Source organism: Helobdella robusta (assembly GCF_000326865.2).
Source record: "Helobdella robusta unplaced genomic scaffold HELROscaffold_18, whole genome shotgun sequence".
Taxonomy (NCBI): domain Eukaryota; kingdom Metazoa; phylum Annelida; class Clitellata; order Rhynchobdellida; family Glossiphoniidae; genus Helobdella; species Helobdella robusta.
Window position 1 is genome coordinate 3,401,190 of NW_008703981.1, and position 12,731 is coordinate 3,413,920.

Here is a 12,731-nt window from a genome sequence, read left to right on the forward strand (position 1 = left end):
AATTAAAACATAAACCTTTGAATTTCATCAGAGTCTGGCCATTTAAAGGTTTTCTTAACAAATATTGTTAAAGTGCATGCATTGATAACATTGTAAAACATGAATTCAACCAGAATTTTGAAATAACTTTGGGAATAAGGTACATTGAGTCTTAAAAATAAAAATGGAATGATGAAATACCTCAATTCAATCAGAGAAGCAGGAACTAAGGCTGCTGCCAGACAACAAATGAAACCAAACTTCCATAAAACATTAATAGATTTGAAGAGGCGCCAAAGACTGTACATAGCAAATAAGTAAACAGGAGCCAACAAATACCTAATGCACCAATGCTTTTGAAAGACATTTTTCCAAATATAGAATATGTAGTGTCGATTATCTGCTAGCAAATATTTGTGAGACATAGTTGTGTAGTGGATGATGGTCGTGATAGCTATCACTGACGCAACTATAAACGTTGTCCTCTTTTTAATGTGTTTTAGAAAATCAGATAACGTATTTGAGACAGATATCAGTGGAAGAAAAAAGAAAAATGAAAAGGCAAAAAAGTAGAGCAGTTGAGAACAGTGAAAAGAGGCTTCATGGTCTAATTTAGCTCCTACAACAATGCCATTGTTGAACCATAAAAATATTAAAAATGCTATAATAACTATGCAGTAGGGGAAAAGATGATCAACAAAATCTTCTACTAGTGCTAACATGAACTTCATATTTGTGTGAATGATATTCTTCAAAATTAGTTTGATATTACTCACAGGGTCAGATGTAAACTCTAATTCATATTTGCTGCCATTTAAGTTCCTTCCTATAACTCTTCTTTGACCGTTTAGAACGGGGATTAATGTGAGCCAAAATAAAAATACAACCCACACTACATTCGTTTGTCGAAAGATGATGGACACAGCACCCATGCAAGCAGCCAGGCTGTGAACATTGCTCAAGTGAAAGTAATATGATAGCAAAACAAAAAATGTTGACCCAGCATCTGTGTAATAAAGAAAATTGAAGAAAAACAGAACAGGAAATGTTGTTATGTTTAGAGCAAGGAGTGATGTATGCCAACTGGATATAATCTGTTGAGGTGGAAATAATTGTTTTTCAAGTATTTTTTGATAGATAATTTCAAGGGTAAAGAAAAAACAAATTACCTCATTTTGTTTTTGCAACTTAACAACAATTATAGAAATAATGTAGAGGGTTGCGAGGCAGAAAATAAGATTGATACATCTCAGCCAGTACAAGTTGCCACATGTCTTTACATCGAACAGAACATCAATTGGCTTCAAAGAGCCTATGCTGGCTAGATAGAGTCCTGGCAATGTCGTGATCATTGGATCCCACTGTGTTGTGTAATTAATGACAATTTATTAATCACATGTACATATGTCAATCTGATTTGACTTTTAAAAACAGAAGTTAACTCAAGAAAAATGAGATATATGTAAAAGCAATTTGTAAATAATTTATTTTGCTTTAACCAGTGGCCAGTCTGGGGGTCATGGTAATATTGTTATTAAAAATCAGTAAAACTCAGATTTTTCATAGGAATAACACCATGCCAAGTAGAAAATTAACCATAAATTTTAGTTAAAGTACAACAAATTTGGCTAACTGGCCCCTCTGACAAATTCAAAATTAAAACATTTTTTAACTTTTACCTCCTACCCGCTGAAGTTGTCTAGATCCTCTCTTGGCCTTAACATTATCAAATCACTCATTACAAGATGAATATGGATAATTGTAATAAAATAATGAAAATGCTTTTTAAGGTCAATGCTAACTTTTAAAGCTGTAGTTCAACTCATACTATACTAAAATTGGTGTGGTTGTGGTGTTGCATAAATATTGTATTATTTATATATAAATTTATTATTCTCACTTTTTTTTAACTTTTTATAACCCTAACCCTGACCCTACAGGCCTACACTCTTACATTAAATTTGCCTTGGCTTTTTCTGGCTTTTTTCTCTTGAAATCTCTGCCTCCTTCTCTATCACTTGCAAAGTTCAGAGCAGATTTCAAGACCCATCTGTTTGTAAAATTCGTTGTTGACACTTCAAAAACTATTTGATTGATTGCATTAACAATTAACTGATTAACACTTTCTTATCTTTACAGTCAGATACAACAAATCCAAAGAAACGTTTGCCAACACTAAATAGAAATTACACGATATTAAGTATAAACATAAAATATTATTAATTAACTAATTAATGATGAAACAAAAAAATGATCCTGTCAAAACTTACAACTTACATGGGAAAAATTACCATTGCAATATTGACGGGCTTGAGACACATGAAAAATTTCATCCATGTATGGTTCGCTTTGATTTTCATAAATTATAAGCGCTATCACCCGGCACACCGAGGCCAGGAAGGCGAAAACAAAATTATAAAACAGATCCACGCTAAAGTAGTCCATTTCGAATGATGGAATGAACATTAGATTTATTTAATCATGTTAGATTTAGATGTGTATTAAAAGATCACTTAATTATTATTTATCTCATATGGTACCAAGTTTATACTTTTGTTGAACGGTTATAAAATTTAACTTTTGTATTACTTTCATAAAATAAAGTATTTTATTTGATAAATAATTTCTTCAACCGACTTGATCATCATAAATATCATCCGAAAAGGTACTTTAAGGTTCCAATTTACTTGTGAATCTGCTACATATAGCTTGATTTAAAATTAAATAACCAAAAGCGACGGTAAATGTTGCTTCTTTCAGCTAACCCTAACTAAGTTCCTAATATGTACATTTATTTGCTCTTAGATACAACTTAATATTTTCTTAAAATTATGAATCACTGCTGCACTTTATTTTGCTAATTTACGTTGGCTAAGTAATGTGTTGGATATTTTGAAAAACTTGTAAATACGCGCATGCGTACATGTAGTTTATTAAAAATGGCGGCTTGGAATGTTAAAATGATGGAAGAATTCGTTAACTCACCGTGGGTCGATTTACTTTCAAGTCCGCATTTCAGTACGTTAGAAAGTGAGTATACTGCAAAATTCATTTTTACGCTTTTAAAATTTCTGTTCTAACCATGTTTTTGTTTATATACATAATACTTTTTTAAATTACCTGTTAAAAATTGTTTCCACTGGATGTGAATGATCTGAAATATTTTAAACTGTTTTCCTAGTTTTCGCACATAATTATTTTTTATATTAAACTGTAAAGAAGCTGAAGTAACTAACAACAAAGATGCAGCTCTTAAAACAGAAACTGAATCAAGCTCTATGAAATTGCACAAAGAAGGTTTGAATTCTCTTGTCCCTCTTCCATCTTGCTTTTTAATTTTTATAATAAAATATTTAAAAGTAAATATTTCATCTTTTTTTAGATATGATACTTTATGGATTGTGTCCTGCTCAAGATGAATTTTTCTTGACCATTTGTGAACGATGTAATCTTTTGGTGAAGCCACAAGCTCTTAAAACTCATATCTGTCTGTTTTTTCTTTTTATTTATTAAAAAAATTATTTGACATATTTTGGTTTAAATATTTTTCAGCTGTTAGACACAAATCAGTTGAAACAGGTACATTACCAAAATATGTGTCCCACTTGGTGAAACAAAATGCAACAAACAATACTGAAAACATATTTAAGAAGCCGGGAGACTACAAAGGATCAAAGTCTCAGCCTTCAACTCCATGCAAGTATCGCACTAGGAAATCTAGGAATAGTAATACCACTAATCCTAGCAATGACATGCTTAACGATGATGTCACTGCTAACAATGAAAAAATAAATAAGAATGGTGCTAAATTGAAAAGTGTTAAATCATTTCCATCCTTTCAAGCGTCTTGTTCTAGTCGAACAAAACAAAGTTACATTTCTTCAGCTCTAGATGACAGTAGAGATTTAAGTAAAAAGGACAAATCGAGAAGTTTGTGTAAAGGTAATACCAGTATAACAAACAAATTAGAAAATAATGATAACGCTGCTGACAATGATTTCATTGCTGACATCACACCATCTACTTCTTCAGAAATATCATCACTGCATTCTCATGATGTTCTCTCGGTTGTTGATGAATATTCAAAATCACCAGATGACAAAAATAATGATGATGAGTTTTCAGATTCTGTCAGTGACTTGATGATGCCTCCAAAATTAGAACCAGAGAATATTTTCATGAGTGATGACATCATTGATGATGAAACAGCCATTCTTGATTCGTATGCTGAGTCTGTTCACTCAGCCGATGATGGAAACAATAGCAACAACATTTCAGTTAGTGAGCAACATCAGCACATCGTGTCAACTAACCTTTCTGCATGTGGCCCATCTATAAAATCATATAGCATCAACAGCACCAATAATACTAGCAACAATCATAGTGATAAAAATATTAATAAGAGAAAGAATATTTCATTTTCAACTTCAAATAAAATAGATAATCCACCAGCATTCAGTTCAAATTATCTCCCTGTTCAAAATCGTGTAATGTACATTCAGGTCGTTTAACTTTTTTTAAAAAAACACTGCTAATTTTTATTTATTTAATCTGATTATTAACTTGAAATTGCAGTCTAACCTTATGAATTTGAAGCCTGGTTTGCACCTTAAATCTGTGATAACTTCCCAAAGTCAATCATCATCGCCCTCGTTGTTGTCCTCATCATCATCAACTGCAACGACATTATCATCAGTCAAAATAGTTAATTCAATCAATTTTTCTTCATCATTAACATCACCTATTATTGCGTTATCTTCTTTATCATCATCATCTTTGTGCCCTTCAAGTTCATCTATATTATTAGTTTCTAACCATCAACCTGCGACTCATTCAATAACATTAATGACATCATCATCAACATCACCTCCACCCCCATCGTCGTTGTCTTCATTACTAAAATCGACTTTCGTTGTTAAAAATCTCAACACTGGCCAAGTAGTTCAGAAAAAAACATCTAAGCGAAGACCTACCAACCCCGATTTTGCTCTTTGTAAAAGTATTTTAGCTATGTTTCATTTGCTGTTGTTTTGTTGACATGAATATAATATTGATAAAATCAAAATATTATGTAACTTTAGGTAAATATAATTGACTTGTAATGCTTTGATTATTGAATGACAAAATTATAGACAGACAGTACGACCCAGACAAGCACTGTGGTGTGCTCATCAATGAAACTCAAAAACCATGCACCAGATTCATTACATGCAAGGTTTCATTTGTCTTAATTGATTTTAGCCTAATTTCTTGATTGATGTTAAATGACTTTCAATCAGGCTCACCCATTGATGATGAGGCGTGCTGTGAAAGGTCGGAGCAAGCCGTTTGATGAACTAATGAAGGAACAAAAAGAACGAAAAGCTGCTGCTGCTGCTGCCACTTACAACAACATCAATAACATTGGTGCCTTTTCTAATGATATTCAAGCAGTTCCTGAAAAAGTAGTAACTAAGTTGAATAGCCAGTCAACAAAAGCATCAACAGGTAAGAAGGTGAAAAAGGTACCAACGTTACCAACCAGTGAATCTCTCGAGAGATTAGCTGCTCTGCTGGGTATCAATTCCTCTCTGTCACTAACTTCACTTGCACCACCCAAATCAGCCAATGAACAGCATAGTTCTAGCACAGCTCTGCTGCTCTCTACACATCCCATCATCAAAGACAATCTAAATAATGCATCAACGCCAATATTATCAAGTTCCACATCTTGTAATGTTATACATGATGCTCCCGAAAAGCTAGTTTCCAGTTTTGTTTTATCTTCCTTGTCATCACAGAAACCATCCTTTTGGCTTCATCAGCCTTCCTCATCACCATCTATTAAGACACTTACTACAAAGCAAACTCACAAGTTTCCTTCAATTCTCTGCAAAAGTCTACCAGCATATTCATCTTTATCATCACTGTCACCTGCAAAAGCAATCCAGACTGCATCATCACTGCTACCAACTGCACATGATGATCCATCCCCATGTGTCAGTAGCTCTCTAACAACAGCTGACAGTGACATGCCCACATTAGTACCTGCTGATAAAATTGAATGTGATATCATAGATGAACAGGATTTTCATTTAAAACAGCTCTACAATGAACTATATAATGAACAACAATCTCAAAAGCAGCAGCAGCAACAAGTAGGTAAGGAAAAGAAAGGAGAAGACTTTTGGAATTCTGATAATGACTCCTCTGCTATCATTAATAAAAGACATTTGTCATCCAGGTTATTTAGTTTGCTGACGAAAATTTGGCTAGTGAAGTTTTTCTGTTAGATATGTGCTTAGAAACATTTACATGTTTATATTAAAGATTAACATTTCTGCTCTGAATTAAAAAAAAATTATTTTGAAATATTTCTATTCACATAAATTCTTAAATGAATGAATTAATGTTATTGAATAATTGATGATAGATATAATACTATGTCAATGGTTGTCAGTCATATTGTCTTATTATATTTTATCTTTTAATATTTTATTATATATACACACTTACACAGATATGTAATTAATAAAATGGATAATTAACTGATCTGATGCGTAGGTTGATGTTTGTTCCCATCTTCAATGGAAAGAGGAGAAGGCCTATTTTTAATCTGTGCACCCCTGCTTCCAAAAAGTTTCATCTTCATCGGAACAACGCGAATCATGGGGCCGGTGATAACGTTGATGATGAGTTTGATGGCATTGATGATGAAGAGAAGAAAGGAAAGGATGAGGAGGAGGAGGAAGATGCAGATGAGGAGGTGGAAGAAGAAAACGATGGCTGTCCATCTCCAGCTAAAAAATTAAAAACCACCTTCAGACAAAAACATCCCAAGCCCATTACTGTTAGTGGCAGGGTTTTTAAAGCTACTCATAAAAAACGCCGCTATCACTACCGCTACTGCAAGTGGCAAGTAGCGCCGCTATCGCTACTGCTACTTTTATTTTTTAAATATTGATCACATCACGATCTCTCATTTGCGTTAAAGTCATCTGCTTTACTGTTGATGCCTCAAAAATGAAATGGATTGTCTAAAAAAATTCGCAATTTGAAAAAATAATATTTCGTTAATTATTTTATTATTTCTATTTGAAAATCTTTTGTTTAATACTAAAAAACAATTCTCAACAATCGATGCCCATATTTGTTCAAATTAGTTAAAGTCATCTCTTAACTCTAGTTAAAAACTTAAAACTACTGGATAATACCTCGTTTTTAAAGTAAAGCCGCATTCTTAAGTTGAATAAACCGCGTTTTAAAGTTGAAACCCCAGATATTCTGCGGGTTACAATGATAAAAGAAGCACTCAAGCTGCAAGGTAACAGAAAAGAACACAAACAAAGTGATAAGTTAATGTAGAAACAATACAACGACATCTAACCAAAGCTTCTCAAATTGAAAATTCATCAATTGTTCCGTAATATCTAAAAAGTAGCGGTAGGGATCTTATATTAGCTTCGGAAGTGGTTTCACTGCCAAATGTCGCTACTGTTCAATAAATATATATGTTCAATATAACTGTCTGCTGTTAACAATCCTTCTGTGCTATGTAATTATACGATTCTCTAATATTTTTTTCATTTAGCAGTAAGTAATTTATCATTTTATTTAATGTTTTGTGGTTGCTAACAAAGGTAAATGGTTTGAACTCCTGGCTGTATAGTACTGGCTACTTTTCAACAAATCGTCGCTGCGATTCAGTACGAGCTGCTGTACTCAGCATCATCAAGCAAACAGCACCAAATAATTTCCCTTCACCACTATCTCCTGCTAAAGCAAAGTTTGTACTACTTCTTGTCTGGCTATACGCAATTTTCTTTTTTAAAAAAACTTATTTCGTGTTTAATCATTAAATGCTCTTGTTTACAGATGAATAAAATGATATTTTTTGCAGAAACTTAAAATTGTCAAAAGATAGATTATTGACATCAGCCTACAGCAACGCATTGCATCTTCATTTCAACCAACATCCATTTTCTAGATCTGAAGCAACTCCAAAATTGGGCATGCAAAAAACTATCTATACAGAATTAAAACATTTCTCATCATCTTCACCGTCACATTTTTCAAATCATCATCTACCTCTTTGTGAGATGCCCTGCTTGAAAGCAGCATCCAAGCCCAATCATTATTCACTGCCTCCGAACGTGGCTCTTGTAAGAACAAACCAATCATCTTCACTCAGTTCCCAGCAGAATATAAATGTCTTCCTCGATCACGATGCTGCTATCAGCGACAAATCCCTGACCGCACTACAGCAACTATCAACAACTTCACTGCAACCGTCAACAACACTAGCAACAGCATCACAAGCAACACTGATAGCTGGATCTTTGAATGAACCAAATGAACAAAAGCTTTCTAATTTCAACCATGCTAGTAAGAGTGTTTCAAGTGACAGCAATGTTCAGTTTATATTATCTTTTAGTAATTTGAAGCATTCATCGAATGCTAGCACTGAATTATTTGCTACGAGAAATAAATTATTGCAAGCTTCGTCATCATTATCATCGTCATCACCAACAATTCCAAAGATTTTGTCTAACTCGACTGCACAGACACCTCTTAAGACAGGGACGTTTTTAAATTACAACATTTCAAATGTGGCCACACCAAACAAGAAGAACAATCCTATTGCCATTCTTGTGCAGCAGTCTTCCACTTCAACAAGCCAATCAGCCAACAGTGACAACATCATCAACGACAATAGCATTAACAATAACATCAATATCAACAACACAGCATGTTTCCTTTTCAATACTCAATCAACGTCGCCCTCTGATTGCAGCACCATTAACCTTCCAAACAATTCCGTCAGTTTAAGCAACAACATTATAAACTTCAACAAAAACAACAACAGCATTATTAACATTAGCAACATTTCTGCGAGCGGCAATAGTACTAAAACATTCAATGCAGTTACACTGAATGCAAAAGCAACAGACACCTCACCACAACTTCTACCAACCACCTATCAAAATGGCCACATCATTGGACACAGCACTTATGACAATATCATTAGCAGCAAATCAAGCAAAATTATAAATGTCAGTAACAACGTGATTCACAACAGCCACAAACGATCATCCTCTATTCTCCTTGCCAGCAAAAACAAGTGGGCTAGAGTTGATAGTTTTGTCTCATCATCATCGTCTTCTTCGTCATCGTCTTCTTCGTCATCATCTTCAACGTCAGCATCACAAAGTATTAAAAGTTATAATCTCGCCAATCCTCCAGCAACTATGAAATCTTCTACACAGGTGACATTTCAATATTAATTATTCGTTTATTAATTATTTATTTTATTATTTTATTTTAATTAATTATTCAGTTATTTTAATTAATTATTCATATTATTTGTTTGTTTGTTTGTTTGTTTGTTTGTTTGTTTGTTTGTTTGTTTGTTTGTTTGTTTGTTTGTTTGTTTGTTTGTTTGTTTGTTTGTTTGTTTGTTTGTTTACTTGTTTACTTGTTTACTTGTTTACTTGTTTACTTGTTTACTTGTTTACTTGCTTGCTTAATGTTTAGTTGATTATTTTTTTATAACTTTACTTAAAAACTTTGAATGAAATTACCTCCAACCCTGTCCAAACAGCAGCAGGTGGTGTTCAGCAACAGTGACGTCATTTATCATCCTTCTCATTCATTATCAGCACCAGCAACATCAGCAGCAGCATCATTATTTCTGGTTGCTCCTACTCCTTCAAGACATGGTTTGTGCATTCTTTACAAATATTTTAGTTTTAACTTCTCAACTTCTCCATGATAAATTTCACTTTGATGTTTTTGTGTATTTCAGATCAATCACTCGTCAATTCGATCTTTTTGATTAACAACAAGAGATTGTCCTTGACCTCAGCAGCCCATCTCATCCACCCACCTCCCACCAACCTTTCAACCATCGTGTCCGCTCAGCAACAACCACTACTCTCATCCTCACCTTCATCATCATCTTCATCGTTGTCCTCATCATCTTCATCTTCTTCTGCGATGCCACTAGCTTCAAATTTTCTGTTATGGAATGCCAACAAAAAGGTCCAACAACCACAAACTGTAATTACTGTTGCTTCCCAGCCTAAGGCACAAAGATTGCAGCTTATAAACACACACACCAACAACAATGCTACTAGTGCATTGTTAACATCATCAACGACAACAAAAACATCAAATTCAATGACTTTGATCAAACTAAATAACTCGAGCTCTTTAACTGCCAGCACATTTTTTAGCAATCCCGTTTTCAAAACAGAGGTCAAAGGTCGATTGAATGGAAGTGCAACAGTCCATGGTCAGATAATGTTGGGCAGTAGGCAACTCATCTCTCCTAACCAGTCACCCACCACTCTTAAAAATCAAATGCTTCTTAAAGAATTGCTTGGATCAGATAATTAATGCATTCTTGTGCATGAATTATGATGAATGATGGATTAGTGCAGTGGTGGCCAGACCAAATGAATTAATGATTGACTGCTGGCTTGATTTATTAGATTATTAATTCAGTAATAAGTTGAATTATATTATTTATTCAATTTCTTCATTCATTCGTTCAATTTATCATTCAATTCATGCTGTTAATCCTAAGTCCATTAAGATAACTCATCCGCCATTTTATGTCTTTCCGTTTGCATGTTTGTATGTATTTATATGTTTCTGTGTGTGTGTGTGTGTGTAAGTATGTATGTGTATGATTGAATGTATGTGTTTTTGTATGCTGCAGTTTTATTTAGCTGTGAGCTTGACTGGTTGGTTGAGTATCATTTCTGTATATAAATATTCTTGATATTGTAAATATATATATATGTATATATATATGTATATATATAATGTGCGTGTGTGTGTTTTTATTTTTTTGTAAACGTTTTGATCATTGAGTTATTTTATTTTATTTTACTCATCATAATATTCATGGATTGAAAACAACGCTAGTAATAATATTATTTTCTACTATTTTTATCTTTGTGAAAAGTTCTATGTACGTATAAACAAATGAATTTATACATATTTATGTACATACAAATAAATATACTTATTCACACACACACACACACACACACACACATATATATATATATATATATATATATATATATATGTGTGTGTGTGTGTGTGTGTGTGTGTGTGTACATATAGTATCAACACGACTTCACCAATGTTTGTATGACTAATTGATAGATTCGTTAATATAATTAGAATATAATAATTTAAATATTGTAATTTTATAAACTGTGAAGTAACTGATGATGTCTTTCATTCATTTTCTTTCTCCATTTTTCAATAGTTAAATACTTTGCTGTATTGATGTTTTGTGCAGAAAAATTTTATACTTATACCAATGTTCATTTTGGTCACATTATTTATTGTATTATTGCGTTTAAGTACATTCTACCAGTACATGCTCTGCGCATATTCTACCAACAACCAATATACATAATATTAATATGTATGTATGCATTTATTTATGCGTATAAAATAATTTTTGTGCTATAAAAAAATGATCCGATTATAGGTATGAATCATTACTAAACAAGGAGAGTGTTTGAGGCCGTTTCGATGATGACGAGAGATGGTTGGATTTGTACGTTTGATTAGGTTGGAGTGAGGTGTAAGTACACAACAAATACACATGGAACGAAGCTTGCTAGCTGTTGTAATGTTGTCCATCTCTGGTGTCCATATGTACGCGTGCGTATCAGTGGTATATCTTGTACGTTAATGTGCTCAGGCGTCAACGTCATAAATGAGGGCACAATTTCTGGGACACAAAAGAGTGTTTAAGAAATCTAAACAAGTCATCTTAAGTTGATGTTTTTGCGCTATTGGTTAATTAGGTTATCGTAATTTTAAAAGCAGGTCGCAATAGAGTAACGGGCACATATTTGTTATTGTGACCGCTCTGTTTCCATCTTCCAAATGCTGAACGTAAACTTTACGTGCTTCAAAATGGCATTTGTTTCAAACTTTTTTCCATATGAACAACGGCAGGTCAGTTAGACTTTTCCAGTATCGAACAGATAGCGTGAAACAACAACACCTCGCCATGTTAGCTATTTTTATTTAAATTTTTATTTAATAAATTTTAAATTCTACTCGTATGTTGCTCCTGCACACTGCGTAGTATCTCTAATTTTTTACATTATACTACATGTGGATACGCTAACATCACATCTAATCATTCATTATTTTCCGACATATTTTTTTATCATAATATAAATATAAACTCTTATCTATAGTTTTGGTTGTGAATTGTGTAATATGTTCGTGCTGATGAAGATGATGATGCTGACGACATCACTGACTGACGCTGACGAAGGCGACCATAATAAAATGATAACGACATTTCACATAAAAATCATTAATTTTCTGATCTCATGTCTTCATTGTGAGATTCAATCCTTCATTATTAATCAGTTAATAGTATGCAGGATTTGTTGTAAATGTCCTCTGCACATGTGTGTCTGTAATGCATGCATATGTTTATCTTGGTGTGAGCGCCGGTTGGTGCACTGTCACTTAGTGCTGAGATGTGATGATATTGCTTTTCGTCCGTCTCACGCTATATGGTACAATATACGTACAGTATGCATTATGTAAGCAGTATATATATATACATATTAATGTATATATTATATATACACACGTACTGTGCTTTACTTGCGTCTGAAATATACGTACCCGTTTATAAAGTATTATTTGTCAGGCATGTTCCGGCCTGCAGCACGGACACGCGGCCGTCAGAAGTAATTTCACGCGTTGATACATCATACGGG

General features: G+C 33.4%; 2 protein-coding genes across 2 annotated transcripts; one reads left to right on the plus strand and one right to left on the minus strand.

Annotated features, from left to right (window-relative positions):
- Nucleotides 1-2: 2 nt before the first annotated feature.
- On the minus strand, nucleotides 3-2,424 carry HELRODRAFT_76765 (hypothetical protein; the record flags this gene model as incomplete). The annotated part of the gene is made up of 3 exons (XM_009016562.1): nucleotides 3-1,073; nucleotides 1,149-1,340; nucleotides 2,257-2,424. 3 exons carry the CDS (start codon nucleotides 2,422-2,424, stop codon nucleotides 3-5), a joined length of 1,431 nt encoding a protein of 476 aa, XP_009014810.1.
- A 494-nt stretch (nucleotides 2,425-2,918) lies between these two features.
- On the plus strand, nucleotides 2,919-10,356 carry HELRODRAFT_170768 (hypothetical protein; the record flags this gene model as incomplete). Its single annotated transcript, XM_009016563.1, has 11 exons — nucleotides 2,919-3,009; nucleotides 3,199-3,276; nucleotides 3,532-4,256; nucleotides 4,555-4,612; nucleotides 5,112-5,194; nucleotides 5,259-6,202; nucleotides 6,523-6,877; nucleotides 7,599-7,744; nucleotides 7,946-9,224; nucleotides 9,618-9,677; nucleotides 9,805-10,356. The coding sequence occupies 11 exons, from the start codon at nucleotides 2,919-2,921 to the stop codon at nucleotides 10,354-10,356; spliced, it is 4,371 nt and encodes a 1,456-aa protein (XP_009014811.1).
- Between the last annotated feature and the right edge of the window lie 2,375 nt (nucleotides 10,357-12,731).